Source organism: Electrophorus electricus, chromosome 3, assembly GCF_013358815.1.
Source record: "Electrophorus electricus isolate fEleEle1 chromosome 3, fEleEle1.pri, whole genome shotgun sequence".
Lineage (NCBI taxonomy): Eukaryota > Metazoa > Chordata > Actinopteri > Gymnotiformes > Gymnotidae > Electrophorus > Electrophorus electricus.
This window is the reverse complement of record NC_049537.1, coordinates 12,810,055-12,831,358: the sequence shown is the minus strand read 5'-3', so window position 1 is coordinate 12,831,358 and position 21,304 is coordinate 12,810,055. Positions and strand designations below refer to the sequence as shown.

General features: G+C 44.1%; 1 protein-coding gene across 2 annotated transcripts in view; it reads right to left on the bottom strand.

Annotated features, from left to right (window-relative positions):
- Nucleotides 1-670: 670 nt before the first annotated feature.
- The window catches only part of tox2 (TOX high mobility group box family member 2), an 88,886-nt gene continuing 68,252 nt past the window's right edge, over nt 671-21,304 (bottom strand). Inside the window, exons 5-10 of one of the 2 annotated variants that reach the window (XM_027000698.2) lie at nt 16,229-16,462; nt 12,076-12,306; nt 7,233-7,313; nt 4,671-5,057; nt 3,816-3,952; nt 671-2,642 (exon numbers count right to left, since the gene is read on the bottom strand). In XM_027000698.2, coding sequence (XP_026856499.1) covers nt 2,600-2,642; nt 3,816-3,952; nt 4,671-5,057; nt 7,233-7,313; nt 12,076-12,306; nt 16,229-16,462 — 1,113 coding nt within the window. In that variant the 3' untranslated portion in view covers nt 671-2,599. The remainder of the gene's footprint in view (nt 2,643-3,815; nt 3,953-4,670; nt 5,058-7,232; nt 7,314-12,075; nt 12,307-16,228; nt 16,463-21,304) is intronic. The other variant, XM_027000699.2, reaches the window with a different exon arrangement.

Sequence of the window (21,304 nt, the reverse complement as noted above, 5' to 3'; positions counted from 1 at the left end):
CATAGCACGAAATGATACTTGAGGTTTCCAATTGCTCAATAATGATCTATTTGCCAATTCGATACCAGCAGAGTTGTCTGCTGCAATATGAATAAAACATATAACGCGGGTCTGGAGGAGCGGGGTGAATGGCAGTCCAACAGCTGTATGGCTGTATTTTCCACTACTGTGGAGAGGGGGGAGCATACAGAGAAAAAAAAAATAGAACCCATACAGTCTTGAAACTGCTCTTTTAAATGCAGCGTCTACTGAGCAACTATACCGCTGCTTAATATAGATCATATTGTCCGTTCTTTGCACAGGTTGTGCAGTTTAGCATTCCCAGGTTACAGTTTGCAAGCATAAGTGATGTCACGTTTTACATAAAACACCTCGTCTCCAAACACGTTTTGTTAAGTCACCATTTGGGAATGTCCGAGGTTTTAATGAAAACCTGTTTATGAATGTGTGCTTTTATCCTGTGTGTATGTGTGTGTGTGTGTGTGTGTGTGTGTGTGTGTGTGTGAGAGAGAGACAGACACACACACACACACACACACACACACACACACACACACACACACACACACACACACACACACACACACGCTGTTAAAGCAATTTCGGTTTCACATGTGATTAACTGCAGAAAGATGTTTGAATGAGATACCAAATAAATAAATGACCATTATTTTCACCTTTAACATTTTTTTATTACGGACAAATGAAACAAAAAAGGCATAGTGACACAAAATGACCTGGCTGGCCAGGAAAGGAATGGCCAGCTTAAAAAAGGGTAAAAAAAAAAAAAAAAAAGGAAAAAAAAAAAAAAAGGAAAAAAAAAAGCAATCAACATCAAACCAAAAGAGCAAAAACAAAAACAAACAAAAACAAACAAATGAGAAAATTCAAATAATGTAGTTATAAGCAAAAATGATCTCATTTTGTTCATAAATAGATAGGAAACCTGTTAATTAAATAACTGATGGGCAAATTGCAAAAAAGATAAGTTGGTAACAATTTAAAATAATTATCATTACTGGCTTTACAAATAAAATAACTACAATTGGCAGGTTTGTACACAAATTAAATGTCTTAAAAGTTATTCTCTTTACCAAACTAAAATATTATGCTACAGTGAGAGAAAGAAAAGCTTGACTAAATGATCAAATGTATTTCATTTTTTCCCCACAAAACTTAAGAATGAGATCAACACAATATAACACCTAGCAAAGCTACTAGAAAACTATAGACCCACTGTTGTTTTAAATGTGTGCTGTAATATCGGACATTGAGCACATTTTTGTTCACCTCTAAATAATGCACTGGTTTGGGATTATCAGTCCGACCAGAATTACTCAAATTGCCTTTAAATTCAGATGCGTGTTTTAATTCTTGGGGTCCCATTCCAGTGAAACCTGTTCCCGTTTTTCTTCAGTCTGAAATGTACAACCTGAGATAATTAGCAAAGCCAATCAAATCGCTATAAGAGTTGGTTTCCTAAAACAAGCTGGTTAGAAAAAGCTCCTCTTCTGGGCCTCTGCAGAACCAGACTGGGTTCTCATGGTTATTGTCTAACCTACTTGGCCAGTGTTGCTCTGGGGAACCCAAGTGGAGAACCAGGTCATAGAGTTCATGATGGTTTTTGCTTTTAATCGAAAATCTCACCAGTGAGCACAGATTTAATGCAAGATTGTGTTTGTGTGAAACACTCCTCTGATATCACCTGCACAGGCTGATCAATTTTTACAACACACACATACGCACACACTCGCACTCACTCAGGAACATACCAGCACACACTCACAAGATACCATTTAAAATACAAATTAATGAATTATAAGTCATATTAAAGAAGAAAAAAATATCTGGACTTCATTTTCCCAATTTCATCCCAAAAAAGTGATATTTACAATCACACTGTGACAGATCATTAAAGACCTATGGAGGTCTTTAAAATTACAAAAAGAAGTTGTTAAATTCATTTCTCTTTTCACTTGTTTCTTTCTTTCCCCCCTCCTTTTCTGTCCTTACTAATATCTTCTCAAAATTCACAGAGCGTCAGGTGGACCTACAGTAATATGTCGGCCTTTGATGACTTCATCAGAAGGGTATTTCTCTACAGTACAGGACCTGTTATTGGCAAAGAAAAAAACAAAAAACAAAACAAAACCAAAAAAAGCAACATAGCAAGCTAGAAATAAATAAAACATAAAAACAAGATAAGGAAAAAGGAACCGAGAAGAGGAAGGGCTTCCTCTGTTTTAGTTAAAGCTCATTTGCCCTGAGGGCCAGTTTTATGGTAGTTTGTTTTTGTTTGTTTGTTTGTTTTTTCCCTTTAATATATCTCTTTTTTGTCTTTTTTTTATATTCAGAGAAAGGAGGAGTGCCGTGAGAGGCCTCTGGCGGAAGGCCTGTACATTTTAAGTGCTTGGCAAAAAACGAGAGGCTCACTAGTAGTCTTCAGAACACGCGCACACATCCTGCTAAAAACGAATGCAAATGACACTGAGGGAAAAAAAAACGGAGGCGGCAGGGAAGGGTGGAGAGGTGTAGGGTACTCCCTGGTGTTGCTTCATCACTTTTTTTGTCGTCTTTTTTTTCTTCTTCTCCGTTCACTTCAAGTGAGGTAGAGTGGCTTGTCCCTGCCTATCATGCTGCCACTGTAAGATCAACACACAAAAGAGAAAAAGCAGGTGATGTTTTAATGGCAAACCGCAACACTGGCAGTCTGAGTCATGTATGGTGCAACTCATAGTTTGACCAAACTAGCAACACTGCGTCGGAAAGTTAGAATAATCCAGTTATGCTGCTGTTGAGTCAAAGGAGACATTATAATACTGGCATGAGTACATTTGGTCCTATTTTAGTTAAAAAAGCTGGTCGATACAAACATGTAAAAGCAACCTTTTGAAAAATTTCACACGCAATCTCATTTTGTTGAGCGAGCACAAAAAGGACAATCTATCACATGATGTTTGCTGTAATTATTTTCGATTTGGTAATAAGATATCTGGCTTTGCTTTTCATATACTTGATCTTCATCGAACTGTTACATAGGTTATTATACAATGGGGTCAGTGCTCAGTTTGAGCTTCTATCTTTCCATTGGAAGGTTTTGTATGACGTTCTCTTCTGGACACTCGGTGACAGGCTCGGGTCGCGTACTGGATGTGGAGCAGACCCCAGAATGAAGCAGTCAAATGTGACTCACGGGCTTCTGCCCAGTTGGGGCTCGGCCGGCTGCCTGCGCGTGCTTAGCCACAGCGCTAGCTCTCTCAGACAGGCTGATGGAGGTTAGCTGCTGCAGGACAGGACTTCAGCACGTGTCCACAGGCTCCGGTCTGAACAGCAAGCAGGCCCCTCACGGAGGAACCGGCTCGCTTTATGAGGTATATATCAAAGGCTAAGCTCTACAAATCTACAGGCCTCTGAGGTGTTAGCGTGCGAGCTAACCCGCTGAGGAGAAAAACACAAAGCCCTTGTATCAAGAGAGGGCCCTTTAGAAGGGACTACATTTCCCACGCAAAGTGAAGAGCCATTTTTCGAACAAAACCACTAAACGGTCAGTCTATTAGCATGGACGATCTCTGAAAGATTTTGGAGTTCATGGATGCAGGGACATTATGAGCGTGTAGTGTTGAAGTATTCAAGGTGAGGCCAAAAGACTCTTGGAGGTCATGCCATCTGCACATTCAGTAATTACTGCATCTTGAATGCTTGACTGATCTTGACTGATGCTCAAATATCAACGAACTTGGAATGTGTAGTAAATGAGGAACCGTGTTTGGAAGGAGTCAGTGGAAGGGAACATGTGCGCACGCACAGACACACACCTGCAGTGGCTTCCTCCACACTCCCGATTGCAGTAGTCGCTGTCCCAGTCAGGGTTCTGTCCCACTGGGTTAGGAGCCCCAGGAGACTGAGAGCCACCCACAGTTTTCTGATACTCAGACTGTAAGTGAGAGAAGCCCTGAGAGAGGCACAGAGAGGAGAGGAAGAGAGAGAGAGAGAGAGAGAGAGAGAGAGAGAGAGACAGAGAGATGGAGAAAGAATGAGAGAGAGACAGAGAGAATGAGAGAGAGAGAGAGGGAGAGAGAGAGAGGTAGGGAGACAGAGAAAAAAGAACCCTCATTTACTGTTACCTCTATAGTAATTCAAAATATTGAATTCTTTTCATCAAATTCTACAAAGTGATGAGCAATTTAGAAAGACAAAGACTGCAGTTGACATGCGATCTTCAAACTGTAACCTCCCTGGGTCTTAAAGGACCCTCTCCCTCCCTCAATACACATTTGTGACATTGGAGAAAGGTGCTAAGCAGAGAGAGTTAGCTTCTAAAAGCAGCCGGATTCACTCAGCTTCACACGTTGCAGGTCTCTGCTGATTCAAATGACACCTCAGTGCACACCTCCATCTCGCGCAACAAAACACCAGCAAGTGTCGTTCCCCCCCCCCGCACCCTTCACCGACTCTCACACTTCATTACAATGAACCCACTGTAAGTGCACGCTACCCGAAATCTGATTTTCCCTCAGTGGGAGTTGCCGTTTAAGGTTTTCCGCTCTGCTTTTACAATCTGAGAATGCGACTACTCGCCAGCGGAACCTTTCGCTTTGAAGCGTGTTCTAAGGTCAGCTGCCCTGTCTGGCTAAGGTGCGCCTTTATTCCCACTCGCCTCGCATACCAACCTGCTGGCCTGGGGGCGGGGAGTGAAGGGAGGCCTGGAGGCCCATCTGGTGAGAGATGATTGGCTGTGACTGGACCTGCTGCATGCGGATTGGCTGGTTGAGGAGGGAGCCCTGGTGCAGGGAGAGCTGCTGGTGGAGAGGGGGGCTGATCTGGAAGGAGGCCGGAGGGGAGGCACTGAGGGCGGGCAGCATGGCTGAGCGCGGCAGCCCGTGGCGGGGCGCTCCGGCCGCGTAGCTCTGGAGGTCGGACAGGGGGAAGGGGCTCGGCCCCAGGTAGGGGGAGGAGGGTTGCGGGGGCACGCTGTACAGGGGCGGGTTGGGGGGCATCATGTGCGACGAGGGTTGGCTGGACTGGGCGGTTTTGCTCTCCACTGGGTCATTATAGGTCTGAGGGAGAGAGAGAGAGAGAGAGAGAGACAGAGAGAGAGAGAGAAGATGTTTAAGAATGATTTGAGAGGACATGGTGCAGAGTTTTGAAGAGGGACCTCCCAGAGATTGACATTTCACTCAATTTGTTAAAACAGTGATGGGAGTACATTTCTTATGCATATGCTGTAAAAAGAAATATTATTTCCAATTAGAAATATTTGGTAAAACCCAAGTAAACACATTCTCGTCTGCTTCCTGAGCTTGAAACAGTAGCCATTTATTGCATCTCTATAGTTTCTAAAGTTCAAAAGTGTAGACCCTAAGTGTTGTTGACAGTGTGTAATGAAAAGCCAGTGCCTTCATTCGCTGTCACACCAGGCATGATCTAATCATATATATTGATTAGTATGAGAGAAGTGATCAGGGTGAAAATGAATTAAGAGACTCATTTGCAAAAGCCACGTGGAGATGAAGAGACAAATCTCTGTATGTGTGCGTATATATGTGTGTGTGTGTGTGTGTGTGTGTGAGTGTGTGTATGTCCATGCTTGAGATAAGTCACCTGCCCCTACAAATTTCCAAACAAACCCATCGCAAAATTAAACATGTCGTCTTGGAGTTGCTCCAAGAAGCGATTTTTTAAAGCCCTGCCCCATACCATTAGTTTCAAATCCTGTGTTTATACAAAGCCATAGATGGATGAACTCAGAACCCATTACATACATTGAAGCACCACATATGTCCCAAAACAGTGCAAACAACATTTTGGACAAGCATCTCGTGGCATGCATTAATTCCTTTTGCATGCGTTTGGCAAGACCAAAATACATCAGAATTTTTGCACTTAGGCCCATGTGTCTGGAAGAAATGCTAATATATCGTTTGACATTTGTATTATAGCTGAAGAGGGAGGAGGGCCTCCTTTAAAACGGGCTTTTCAGCTGGGCTGCCATAATCAACCAACATACATTTATCGAGGCATAACTTTCACAATAACGTATTAACCTACAAAATGCCGCCAGGTGTGCGTCCCAATCCGGGAGGAGCAGCGGGGGGTTGGGGGTGGGGTGGTAGGAAAAAAAAAAAAAAGGGTGCGAAAAAAGCGGCTGTCGCAGCTAGCTCCTGCAGCCTGCGCACAATCATGTCTCCCTTTCAGCATGGTATGAGTGGCGCTCTTTGCAACCTCTCTGAAGCAATATATAAAAAATAACATCCTTTAAGAACAACAGTCACTTAAATATATGTTTGAAGCCCGCGAGGCGCTGAATGTGCCGCGGATTTGGTGGTTAGCTCATTTCTTTACGCCGGCATTTTCTCCCCTTTCAGTGTCTTCTGGTTCACAGACGCATCAATCAAAGTGTCTGCGCGAAACAGATTTTGACGAAATACTTAATTACATGAGACGAGGGACGAGAAAGGCGTTTAATAGGAGCTACTGGGGGAGGAGGTCTGATGAATACGCCATTCATGGCTTAATCAAGCCTCTTGTTTTGGGCCAAAGAGCTTAGAGACAGAAGTATAGAAAACGGGGGAGGGAGGGAGAGAGAGAGAGAGAGAGGGAGGGAGAATAGGAGAGAAGGGGAGAGAGGGAGATAGGGGGAGACAGAGGAGAGAGAAATGACGGGAGGGAGGGAGAGGGTGTTCAGCATGAAAATGCAATTTACGTTTTTGAGAAGGAAAACAATGGCTGTGAAATTAGGGGTATGAAAATGGTGTGTTTTATTATGGAGATGAAAATATGCAATGAAACGAACCATTATGCAGCCCATGGTGAAACTATTCTGAAATGAATCGTTCTCATAAATTAGAAATCTGGTATTGATCTATGGATTATGCATAATTTCAGGATTATGAAATGAAGTCAAACTGAGTAATACATCAATGCATGCAATCTACTGTATCAGCTAAAAGTGTCATCGGAAAAAAAAAGACTCCATAAAATAAGATTAATATTTTGTCATGCTGTATGCTAAAGGGGGAACTCTTTTTACACACACCTACACACCACTGGCACTGTTTGGGGCCTTATTTTGGTTGGTCCTGTTCCTAACTTGTGCGTGCACACACACACACACTCACACACCCCTCCCTGGAGGGTCTCCAGAATTCTTCATCTAATGTATAATATACCTCTTCCCCCATCACCACTGACCCACACATATCAAAGACATGACCCCCTCCTCCCTTGGTTACCTTGGAAACCAGGCTAGCTCGGTACGCTGCCAGGGCCTTCAGGTACTCCTTCTTAGCTGCTTCTGTTTTCCTCTTATACCCCTGGGAGAGAGCGGGAAAGACAACACACCAGTGATTAGAAACGCACACACACACAAACACGCGCGCACGCACGCACACACACACACGCACACACAGCGCGGCTTCAGCCGTTTAACCTGGACCAAGGCCATGTTCATGTCGTGCCATCATGTCAAGCACATTTGAACCCTAACACAGTTATAATATATTTTACCTCAGTCACTAAAAAAGCCGATAAAAACCCAAACCCCCCCCCCCCCCCCCCCCAAAAAAAAAAAACCAGATGAAGCCTTTCCCCTGTCTACGCCCCCCTCCACACCCCTCATGTGGGATTATCGTACGAAACCCAAATCCCGGGGCTCCATCTTAGAGAGGTAATTTTATAAACTGCATCTTCCTGAAGCGACCCAGACCAAGACCAGGCAGAAAGAAACTCAGCTGGGAGTTTTAGCATTTCTGCTGGAGAGTCCATTAAGAAGACGCATCATTCCATCAGAGCGGATGTCACATGAAAGAAGCAGGAGAGAGAGAGAGAGAGAGAGAATGAGTAGAGTAAAAGTGAGAGAGAGATTGAGAGAGAGAGAGAGAGAAAAAAAAGAGAGAGAGAGAGAGAGAGAGAGACACAGACAGAAGGAAGAAAAAGGTGACTCAGTTTAACAGGGAAGGCAATCTATAGCAACAGAATGAAGCCAGAGAGAAATGGTGAGATTGGAATGTAGGCTAATGTAATGGCATGTCAATCATTTTCCTAGAAAAAAAAAAAATCCATTCGCTCTGAAATTGAGGCACACAACAGCAAGGCTTTAGCAGATGAGAGCAAACGTGGCTTAAATGGGTATAAAGAAAGTGTCACATTGTATTGAGAGGAGTGGCAGCGTTCGTTTAATTGATGAAGAAAACAACATTAAAGTGATGAGCGCGGCAACAGTGAGCGAAGAGAAACAATGGTGCCACGTCTCACCATAAAAGCCCTAAATAAAACCGCAATAATGTAAACATTTACATATGACCGGGCCTGCATCTGACTGCCTGCTGTATTGCAGGTAGAATTACTATTAAACTTTAATGTTACATACGCAGAACTGCAGACGGAGATTCACAAACGTGTGACACACGCACAGCACACAAATGCAAACAACACACCGGTATTGTACTCCTCGGTTACCATCAAGATATATATATATATATCTGATTGGATTATGTTGAAAGCAGCGCTCAGCAAAAACTGGGGTAAATTAAGGCCTTTACAACAAGTGACTCATTTCATTCCGTTCACACTAGATTCTTGTGTCTGAAACAAAACAGCAAGCGAATGCCATAAACATGCGCTCCAATTAATGAGATTATTAGTCGTAATCGCTGGCAGATAACGCGGGCTAAGTTTGAGCGCTCGTGCCGTGACAGTTAAATATTGAACGAGGTTGTGTGGCTTTTGTAATAATGAACTCCTGAGGAGCTCCCGGCAGCTCTGGTTTCAAATTAATTTAACCCGCGCTAATGAGTGGCCCTAACGACAGCAACTCTTAAATAAATTAACGTGCCTAAGGATTTCTAATTATTCCAAAGTGAGCGGATTCATTAGCAATTGAAGCCGTCAGAGAGAGAGGGAGAGCGAGAATGAGAGAGAAAGACAGAGAGAGAGAGAGAGCACAAGCAGGCAGGTTCACATGAATTAGAAATAACTAACGGGACCTGCTAGCACTAAAGAGCACGTGTTGCCTTCTATAATCCTGACATGGCGGGTGTCCCCCGTAGAATTAGCTGGTAATTGTACCTTAATGAAATGTTCTTGTATGATAACCGGTTAATTATGGAAGACAATAACTTGCAGAACCTCCTGACATGAGGGAAGGGGCGTACACCCTCAGGGAAGCAGGCCGGGGGGGGGGGGGGGGGGGGGGGGGTAATTGTGCTCATACTAGATAGGGGTTGTGTTTGAGTGGGAGCACTGTTTCGAAGGATGGTAAATATGGAACTATTTCATATTCTCTCTCTCTCTCTCTCTCTCTCTCTCTCTCTCTCTCTCTCTCTCTCTCTCTCTCTCTCTCTCTCTCTCTCTCTCTCTCTCTCTCTCTCTCTCTCTCTCTCTCTCTCTCTCTCTCTCTCTCTCTCTCTACTAAATAGGCTCATGTAAATCAAATCCCGCAGCGGAGTAGTAATATCTTTTAATCTGATAAGATCAGCCTTTGCTGTGTGAAATCCAAGCAGATACTTACTACAGAAATGTACAATAAACTAATGATTGGCTAACTTTGCATTGTTAGCCATAGCTGTGGTACACAATACATCTTCACAGGAGCACAGAACTAATGAGGCTGACTCCAAAAGACAAAACACTAATTCCCAGGGGACTGAATACAAAAGACGAGGGTATTCAACCTCTCGAAGGCAGCAAAGGGAAAAAACATCCAAAATGTGCCTGCTATAGCTCAAGGACGACATGACAACAAACACAAACACGAACACGAACACACACACACACACACACACACACACACACACACACACACACACACACACACACACACACACATATGCACACATAAAGAGGGTACAGCATGGACTTGTATATCTGGGTCTGTTTCACTATTGTGCACCATGTACGACAAGTTGATTATGTGTTTTCCTTTGACTACCTTGAGGGTCAAAGGTTAATAAAGATAGTGTTAGGGTGTCTGCAGGCCTACAGCAACTGCAACTAACCAGTGAAGGTTAGGAGGGAAGGGTTAGACATTGATGCAAACTGGGAATAGGACAGGCTGGGCTTCTTAGGCATCGTGGTTCCATGTCATTTAATATATTCCTCATTGATATGAGTGACAGGTCAGGGTCGTCACTAAAAGAAATGACAGTCATCCGTTGGAGAGGAGCCCTATCAATCATCCGTTAATGGGCCTATCAGAGAGGCTATTCCAGCGGCAGATAAGAATCCTTCACCTCTTCTCCATTCCACTCGTTTCTTATAAGGGTGAGGAAGGGAGGATAGGGATGGACAGAAGCAGCATACGGCATTACTTAGTGTCTCCCTACTGATGTCTGTCTGGAGGTTACATCAGAAACAGCTGTTAGGCTTATCAAAAATCTTCCAAGGATAAAACTGCAAAAAGATTAGTAATAAAAGGAAGCTTCCGTCTGGAAAGGTTTGTGAAATAGGTATGTAAAATACATCCGAGAAAAGAACAGAAAATATAGCATTTCAGATATATATGAAATATTGAGATTTGTTTGATTTTTAAAAAACATTTGAAGGCCATAATTAGGCACATGAATTCATCGATACGCAGAAAACAATTTTTGCTTGTAAACATTTAAACTAGGGAGGTTTTGTTATGGGGTAACAGAAAAATTGTTGGCAGGTGATGATGTCATCAAAAGATGACCTGACCGCTGCTAATCATCCTGGGAACAGGGGAACAGAGCACTGGGAGCCATCTCCCGTGACCTCATCAGCTCCACTGATATGTAACAGATGTGTTCTGAAGTTTCAAATTTGAGTCATGGAGAAAGGTTTCTCTGAGAAAGGTTACCTTGTTATAATATTCAGGAATGAAGAGCCAAACCGCTAGATTTAACGGTCCAAGGACAAAAGCCCATTTTTCTCAGAACATTCAAAATAAGTAGAAGTGAGATGGTTTATTAAGAAAAAGGGTAAAATACATACATTTATCTACACACATGGCTTATACACACACACACACACACACACACACACACACACACACATTGTATATATATATATATATATATATATATATATATATATATATAAATATATAAATATATATATATATATATATATATATATATATATATATATATATATATATATATATATATATATATATATAAATACTCTACTTGTGTGCGTGTAGACATCTGAATGTCCTGGTGTCTGAAGGGTTAAGAAGCACAAACAATAACATATAGGAGAGCAGATGTCCTTGAGGGAGAATAGAAGGGCACTGGGCGATGGCTAATCTTGTATTCTCAGCATGATCAAATCACCAGGCAACAGATATAAATAAAAGGGCCCAGGAAATGAGGAATTCACATTCAAGGGTGTCAGCGGCAAAATGAAGATTCATGGTGAAGAGGGGAGAAGAGAAAGAGGCAAAAATTAACTGCACATAAAAGGACACAGCAGCCCTCAGAAAAGGGGACGGAGAGAGAGAGAGAGAGAGAGAGAGAGAGAGAGAGAGAGAGAGAGAGAGAGAGAGAGAGAGAGAGAGAGAAAGGAAGAGAAAAAGAAAAAGAGAGACAGAGGGAGAGAAATATCGCATGGCAGAGGGGTGAGTGGTCTGCACTCCGTCATGGAGACAGGTGCTTTTATTTGACATGCAATAGCAGGCCTTTGTTATGGAGGATATTCTAAAAATACTGTGGCCCCTCTCTCTCTCTGTCTCACACACACATCATCACTCTGGTTCATGCACAGCTCATTACTGAAGAACACACGCACGCACGCACGCACACACACACACACACACACACACACACACACACACACACACACACACACACACACACACACACACACACAATGTCTTAAGCTAAAGTTCACCTCCCTAACAAAGCAACCAATAAGCAGCTACTAAAAAAAAAATCTTAAGTAAGTGCAACCAATCCAAAAAAAATGAAGAAGGAGCCAAGCAGAGACCATCTCAAACGCTGCCTTGTACGTCTGGTACCAACAGCATGTTACTACCAGACATTCAACACTCCAAAAGAGAAACGCACTAGAATAAGAGGAAGGGTAGGCGGAGCCAGAGGAGAGCCCACCCACCTGCTTCTGCTCCTCCCCCAGACTGTCCCACATAGAGGCGACGATCTTGGAGACATCACCAAAGGTGGCGTTGGGGTTCTGGCCCTTGATGGCCGCCTGCGTGTCACGGAAGAAAAGCGCGTAGGCCGACACGGGCTTCTGCGGTTCGTTCGGGTCCTTCTTCTTCTTCTTCTTCTGGGGCTTGGGCTTGGGCTTGAGTGCATCTGATGATGGTCTCTTCTCTGCTGTGATCTGGAGGGACAGGGAGACAGGGGTGGTGTGAGCATGGAGACCTACACACACACACACACACACACACACACACACACACACACACACACACACACACACACACACACACACACACACACACACACTCTCTCTCTAACTTTTGCTCTCTCTCTCATTCACACACACACACACACACACACTCTCAGACCCACTCTCAAACACACACACACACACACACACACTCTCTCTAACTTTTGCTCTCTCTCATTCACACACACACACACTCTCAGACCCACTCTCAAACACACACACACACACACACACACACACACACACACACTCTCTCTAACTTTTGCTCTCTCTCTCATTCACACACACACACACACACACACTCTCAGACCCACTCTCAAACACACACACACACACACACACACACACACACACACACACACACACACACACACACACACACACACTCTCTCTAACTTTTGCTCTCTCTCTCATTCACACACACACACACACACACTCTCAGACCCACTCTCAAACACACACACACACACACACACACACACACACACACACACACTCTCTAACTTTTGCTCTCTCTCTCATTCACACACACACACACACACACACTCTCAGACCCACTCTCAAACACACACACACACACACACACACACACACACACACACACACACACACACACACACACAATCTCATTACTGAAGAGCACACACACGTGTGCGCACACATGTATATGCACACACACAAGCACACAATCTCATTACCAATGAACACACGTGCACACACACACACACACACACACACACACGCCCAACACACAAATCGCAGTCCCAAAACTAGAACCAGTTGGAGTAGAGTACTTCACTTCTGATTTGACCATGCTTAGTTTGGCCAAATAGATTTTCAGAGGCCAGTGTGGTTTATACTTCCATTGTTTTTCCCATACTAGGGAAAGGTTGAAAGAGGTGCAGTGAAGTCCATGTTATAAGAGGGAGATGATTTATCATTCCTATAGTGAAAATTATACAAGATCACTCATTTATTTCCCTATATCTTTAAGGTTTAGTTCAGATCTGCCTCTCTTTTGCTGACCAGAGAAGCAAAACTAATGTAACACGTCCATGTTGGACGCAAGAAAAATAACACAAAACCCATTAAGTGTATTTCAGATGACAGTCATTCAATTAGATGTGGTCAAGTCAATGAAATCAACTTTCAGTTTGAATCATATACTCAATATTAAGACAACTGTGAAATGAAATCCTCGCGTGCACTGTTCATTTGTTTTAGGGGATTTTGAAAGCTACGCACTGAAAATGAAAGAAAGTGTGCCTCATGCTGAGGAACAAGATCTACCAGTTTACGTTGCATACCTGCTGCTTTGGAAAGCCTACATGGTAATGAGCTTCTAGTTATGCGCGTGTTTGACTATGCAAATGTGAGTCGTCTTTTATCTGCAAACAACATGAAATAAAAATGGGATACAGTGAAGCCCAGAGTGCGCTTTCACTCAAACCCAGTGCCTGTAATCTGCTCTGACAGGTTACGTACAGTCGCTCTCTCTTTCTCTCTCTCATTCACACACACACACTCTCAGACCCACTCTCAAACACACACACACACACACACACACTCTCTCTCTGACTTTTGTTCTCTCTCTCATTCACACACACACACACACACACACACACACACACACTCTCAGACCCACTCTCAAACACACACACACACACACACACGTGCGCATGCTCACACACACACACACACACACACACACACACACACACTCTCTCTCTGACTTTTGCTCTCTCTCTCATTCACACACACACTCTCAGACCCACTCTCAAACACACACACACGCGTGCGCATGCGCACACGCACACACACACACACACACACACGCACACACACACGCACACACACACGCGCACACACACACACGCACACAAACACACGCACACAAACACACGCACACAAACACACTCCCCTTGCTGAGTTAAAAGCAGATGGGATAGTGAAGCCCCTGAGAAAGAGCTCTGAAATATTCAGGGAGAAATTGATTGCTGTAGTGTGGGCAGGGCTGAGCAAGCATTGCTAATATTCCATCTGAATCGGTGCTACACACTTTCAGCTCGCTGCTAATATCCAGCCTGAATCAGTGCTACACAGCTCAAGGCTCATGTCTGACACCTGCTGATATTTGTTTCTTTTACTAAGCGGCTACATGTTTAAAACAACAACAACAAAAAAAAATTCATTATTCAAATGAGTAAAAGTGGAGAGAGATTAAAAGAGTGAAAGAGAGAGAGAGAAAATTAGAGACACAGAGAGAGGCCCTGAAAGGTTTCAGTCAAACGTGGAGTTGAAAGTAATGAGTGAAATAGAATTCTGGGACGCCTGTTTAGGAAACACTATTCGCAGTTGTCAGCATTTTCATCAGTGCCACTGTAAGACTAACAGAGGACCAGTGGGAGTACAGTCTTTACAGTCTACCTGCGCACAGTACAGTCCAGCAATGGCACCATCTTCACATAGCCTGATATGTTATACAGCACACAACCACTTTCACATGAGCAGGAGGTAATGCCAGTTTAGAATGAGTACTGAACCAGACAAATGTAGTAGTTTTAACTGGTAACGTGCGAATAAAGTCAGAATGTTTCCTGTATTCATATTATTCATGGCTCCTTCTGCTAGAACACATGTTACATCTGAAACAAAGCATGCCACATTTGCACAGAATTTGCATAACAAACTTCAAAAAAGAGATTTGAATCATGTCCAAGCGAGGTGTACAATGTAAACACAATGGTGTATAGTGTAAACACACACACAGACACACACACATATACACACAGACAGAACTGGGTAATGGGTACATTGAAAGAGATGCTACATGCATTTATTTGGGCAGACTATAAAGTGTGTATGCGGAAACACATAAGCATATGTATGTGTGTGCGTGTGTTATATCTCTTATAGCATGCATGCATGCGTGTGTGTGTGAGAGAGAGAGAGAGAGAGAGAGAGAGAGAGAGAGAGAGAGAGGAGGGTAATTTGTTTTCCAGCAAATAAAATGCCATGGGGGCCTGGGGCAATATGCTTATAATTATAGTCATTCAAACTATGCTCATGTGCCAACGACTTCACCAACAATATACTGTGCTTAAAATATTCATTATACTCTTATCTAGATGTACAGAGAACAATCCGATGGCAACAGTATGCCACGTGGTTTGGCTACTGCTCCTACAGACCTTTGTATAATCCCATGGTCTAAAACAATGTCATTTGAGCATTGTGTAAGTTAATTCACTCTTTTTACTCCTGGATCCAATTAAGTATGCCGTGAGGCGATAATGAGGGCCTCCTCGCCGCTAGTGCCTTACTGTCGCAGGCAAATGAAATTTTAACTGACACTTTCAATAAAGGAAATGGATGACGGACAAGCTGGAGTAATTGGATTTCTAGGACAATAAAAATAGAAAGAGAAAGAGAGAGGGAGAGAGAGAGAGAGGGAGAGCGAGAGAAGACAACATGCTTTGATAAAAGGAAGAACAAAAGGCAGTTGTATCTGAAGCTGAATTGCTATAATTTGTAAACAGTATAAAAGGGAACCTCTTGCAGAAAAAGCATTTGACAATCGCAATTACTTGCACGCAAGCATGCACAAACACACACACGTGCACCCCCCCCCCCACACACACACACACACACACACACACACACAAGCATGCACACAAACCACCCTCCTTTATGAACTCGAAACTTAGCTAACATTCTGAAAATCTACTTAAACAACTTTACTGCCTTCCACCTAAAACGACATACCCCAGGCCTTCACAAAGTCTTTCCTCCTCAACCCTTCACGGCAACCAGCATTTCAAACAGAAACTCTTGCCATTTCCCTTCCCTGTACCTTTGTGTGGTAATCTGCCTCCTCTTCCTGGGCGGAGCTCGAGGGAGAGGGCGTGGCCGACTGACTTCCCGGTGACGAGGGGGAACCATGGGTAAAGGAGCCTCGGCCAATCTGAGAGCTGAGCTGGGACAGGGCACTCATGGGGTGGGGCAGTATCCTAGGAGACCTGCTTAGCATGGGGGCGTGGCGGGGTGGGGGGTAGTGGCTGCTGTCTTGCCCAGCCAGCGCCTGCATCTAAGGGTGAGAGAAGAACACCAAACTTTACCAAGAGATCCGGCCGGTTCTTCAGACTAATCGGCCAGGGCAGCCAGAGGTTAGATATCCGTTTTTCGTTGTTCCTTTTTAACCCGAGTCAAGAGTGCCGTGCTGGTAAGCCAGCTCTCTTTCGAAGAGATTCCGGTCACTTTTCCCCTTCACACAGCACATTGTCTGTGACGGAAAACGGTTCCTCACTAACCCCTCTGAAACACGGACCTGCTCCAAGATGCCCAGGCCTGGACCTGTCCACGGCAGGCTCTGCCGTGCGGGCTAACCTGTTGCGCGGCTCGCTTGACAAAATGGCCTAGAAGGGTAAACTAAGCTACTTTCTGTTCCCTGCTAAAGCTCATCTTCAAAGGTGTCCTTGTTAACAAATGAATCCTCAAAACCACAGTGGTGCACGCGTTGGCAAACTTCACAGTGTTGCTCCATTAAGAAACCAACTCTGCTCAGAGCTTGACATTACAGAGGGACAGGTTTCCACTTTCGCATAGACTGAGCTGATATGTCAAATGTGATTATTTGAGATTTCAGAGATAAATTCTCTGTTTACAGTAAGTCACTTACCACATGCGTTTTTCTGCATGACTTTCAAAGGCGCTTCATAAAACCCACTACACCATCGAAGCTTATCTAAGGACAATCTCTGAGCAACCGCAAGAAATACACTACAGCTAATAACAATTCAAGCCTGACACATGAACGTACTTGCACACAGCCTCAAATAAAAGAGGTTGTGAGCCAACCTACAATCAAAAAAGGCCTAAAAGATTATGAGCCACACCTATGATTGCTCCAAAAGTCCCCAAACAACAAAATACTACAAATATAGCTAGCAGAAATATGATTAAAACATCTTTCAATTAGTAGTCAGTCTTAGGTGAACTCTGTAACTCTTTCCTTAACTTTTTAGTTCACTTCACTTGTGGTACACCAGCTGCCTGAAAGATGTGAACATCCTTTGATTCCCAAGTAGCAAATATATGTAATCATAAACAGGAATGCTTGTATATACATACACACACACATAGGACACACATATAGAGAGAGGTAGTCAAAAGTACAATTTAGTATAGAAGGTTTACAGAGAAACAGGACGTTTCCTTAATAGGCATTTGTGTATGTGTATGTGTGCGTGTGTGCGTGTGTGTTGATGAACTAGCATTTATTAGACGCATGCAAGCATGCAACATTCATGTACTGAATAAAACATTAGATGGGGGCTCGGTGCTTTTTAGAGTGATTGATGAAGTTAAAGTGGAGCCGTGACACTGCTCTGTCCGCTGACCGGCGGCCATCTTCAGGAGGGCCTGTCGGCGCCCTGCCTGTCCGCAACGCGCTCCTAAATGCACCTCTCAAAAAGCCAGAGCGCGCCGAGGGGCCGAAGGCTGTGCCGCCGCTGATATCAGCTGTATTTACAGGACATTAGATGATGTTTCCCCACTGCTGTGGAACAAACCAGGTTGGGGGGGGACCCTGGACGGGAGCTGAGGCATTTTGCATTTCAAATTCGCTCGTGAAAAAAAACAACAAAACAACAACAACAACAACAAAAACCACTGGTGCCCTCCTCCCTCAACCTGAGTCCAAAGACAACCTCCAACCTCAAATCATATTTCAAAAGCACCATCACTTCAAATTTCAAACACAGTGAAATGGCTTCTGTGTTGAATAAAAGGTGGAAAAAAGGAAAGAGAAAGAGGGAGAGAGAGAGAGAGAGAGAGAGAGAGAGAGAGAGAGAAAATCCATTAATTTTCCATTTTCAGTGGAGTTGTTCTTTAAGAGCTTTCACAAACCAAGAAGCACTGAAAAACCAATTAATCAAACATGAATGGCCTATCATAGCTACTGCAGCCCGATTTCCATAGCAACAGCCTCTGGCTAGAAGCATCAACCCTGTTCTTTAATCCGGGCACTCTATAGCTTTTTCTAAACAACAGAAGACAAGCGCGAGAGCAGCAAGCGCTCCCCAGCTCTACCTTCATATCACTGCTTGAGTTCCAGCCCATGATTGAAATCTTTTTTTCCTTTTTCTCTTTTCTTTATTTCATCCTTTCTTTTTTTTGGGGTGGGGTGGGGGGGCAAAAGGTATCATCATCGGTTCTCCACAGTCAGCTGAGCAAAGCACCGATCTATCCCAATCTGCTCCCTCTCTCCCCATGTGCTCTGTTTCTCTCTCTCTCTCTCTCTCTCTCTCTCTCGCTCCCTGAAAATCTGAATAATTTATGGCATTTGTTTCAAAACTGGCATACCGGCACCATGATTTAAATTCTGAATATCATTTCAATGCATGTGACTTGAATCAGTGCTGGATGGACTGCTGCTCCAATTTAAAGCAGGGTATTGTGCACAGAACCCTCACCGCTACATACTGTAGTTTGTTTTCAGGGGAATATATCAAACCCACACCGCTTTCCAGTTTTCTTCACATGATAAATAAAATCCACAAATAATACATTTTATAATGTTGCTATTCCTACTCTGACACAAAGAGATAAAATCACATATCACCATTTCAATGTCCTGTGAACAAAGTATTGCGCCTTTTTTTCTCCCCGCATTATAAACCCATCACTTTCATATTTCACATTAAATAAGCAATTTCAGAGCAAACAAATTGGTAAACAAAGCTGTGTTGCATGACCCTTCTGTTGAGACTCACATTTGCCTCCAGTTCATTTTGAGCCATGAACAGAATGAGAGAAATAAAAATGGCCAACTTCGCTAAATGACGTCTTTCTTAACAATCCATTTTGGCAAATCAGTTCGTGGGAATTGTTAAACAGACAGTATTTGGTGCATTGGCTGGTCCGCATCTGCTGAGAGTACAGATGCAAATATTTGTTTTCAGTGCGGTCTGCTGTTCCAGCAGCAGAGAGGAGGAGAGACGGAGGTGGCGAAAAAGACAGAGCAAGTATGAGGAGACTGAAACATAGCGGGGAGATGAAATGAGAAAGTGAAGCGGTTAACTGAGACAGGGAGAGGGGGAGAGAGAGAGAGAGAGAGAGAGAGAGAGAGAGAGAAAGTGGTGAAGTGGAGGGGCTAAGGGAGAGAGAAAGAGGAGTGGGGGTGGGTGAGAGAGAGAGAAAGAAAGAGAGAGAGAAACAGAAAGATAAAGAGGGAGGGAGGGAGGCAGCTATCTCCAACAGTCATCAGTTGAGGCTATATAAAGCAGGACGGGGACGGCTGTACAAACATTATGAAAGAGTCTTACAAAGGTTAGCAGTTGCCATAGGTACTGTATGCTAATTACTAAATGGTATCATCCCTGGCAGGGGGAGGGTCTCAGTAACTGCCTTTATTTGGCCATTACTGTCTCTGAGCCCAAGACAAACAGTTCTGCTCCCCTCTGCATTCTAATACAAAGGGTCAACACTGGTGCCATTATCCAGATATACACACGATAAGGCCAGATCCATAAATTTATGTTTATTCAAGGTTTCACTGCCCCTCCCAGGAGATAAACGTGGAACAGGCATTTTAAATTACCTTTGTGATGTGAGGAGAGACACATTCTATTTCATATATGCATGTGCACACGCATGCACACCCACACACCCACACACACACACACAGACTATTGTTCACTTTCCAGGGTCCTGGGGTTGGCAGTTAAAAACACTGGAAAGTCTTCTGATTCATTTCCTGTTTGTCTGCACCTAAGACTCTGTTCATTTGGTGCTCACCACAGTCAATAACCCAAACAACATCAGCTCTTTCCCAATTATGGGCGGTACATTGTGTGCATGTTTTTGTGTGAGTGAGACTGAGAACAGAGAGAATATCTCCATGTTATTGTTGCAATAATCCTATGACCTAGGCTTTTATGCCATCACGTGGCTTGTGATTGGCTCGCCCATGCGGCTCAGCCACTATAGCTGGCCAATCCCCAGCTGTGCTCATGGGCTCCCACTAGCAAGGAAAGGCAAAATACATAAACCTAGCATCACGATTTTGCCATTTCCACATTCATTGGATGGTGCACTATACTGTACTCCCAATCAAAACAACAAAATAACCAATCCGGAGCCTTGAATCACCAACTGCTTTCCTTCCATTAATATTGTTATTGTGGCACAAAAGAGAACGCAGTCCACTACAATTCCACCAACTGAGTCGCTTCATTCAGCAGGAAGGGCCTGACACGATGTCTGGAAAAGGCTTCCCCCGCGCGCCGATGTTCTCTCCACTTAATCACAAGTGGAAGTGATCTGTAGTTTCAGCCATGCCACTTCTGGACGGCTGGGCGAATTCACCAAGTCTAATGGCCGTTGGGGGAGGGGGCGGGTCTTGGCAGCTTGGCAGGCTCATTGTCCCTCCCCTTTTCCATCCCTCGCCCCTCCCCCTCACCCCCACCCCCTGCCTCTCTCTTTCTCTCTCTCTCTCTCTCTCTCTCTCTCTCTCTCTCTCTCTCTCTCTCTCTCTCTCTCTCTCTCTCTCTCTCTCTCTGTGATTGGAGACATCTTGTTGGGAGTGATGGCTCACTCGGCGCAGGTTCACAGTTGCTATTGTAAAATCACAGAGCGTTTAATTGAAACAAATGACTATAATAATAGAACATTATCCCGGCAGGGTTGTGGCCATGGCAGCTTTAATTAGCCAAGCGCCGGAGACCGATCCTTCACGAGCGCAGTAAACAGCGCAAGAGGGAGCAGGAGAGAGAAAGAGAGAGGGAGAGAAGAGGGGGAGAGAGAGGGAGAGAGAGGGAGAGGGAGAGGGAGAGGAAGGAAGAAACGCGGGCAGGCTGGCCGTGTCTTGCCCTCCCCGCGACTCCTCGCGCGCCCCGAGGGCGGAACATGAAACCCCGCTGCTGCTGCT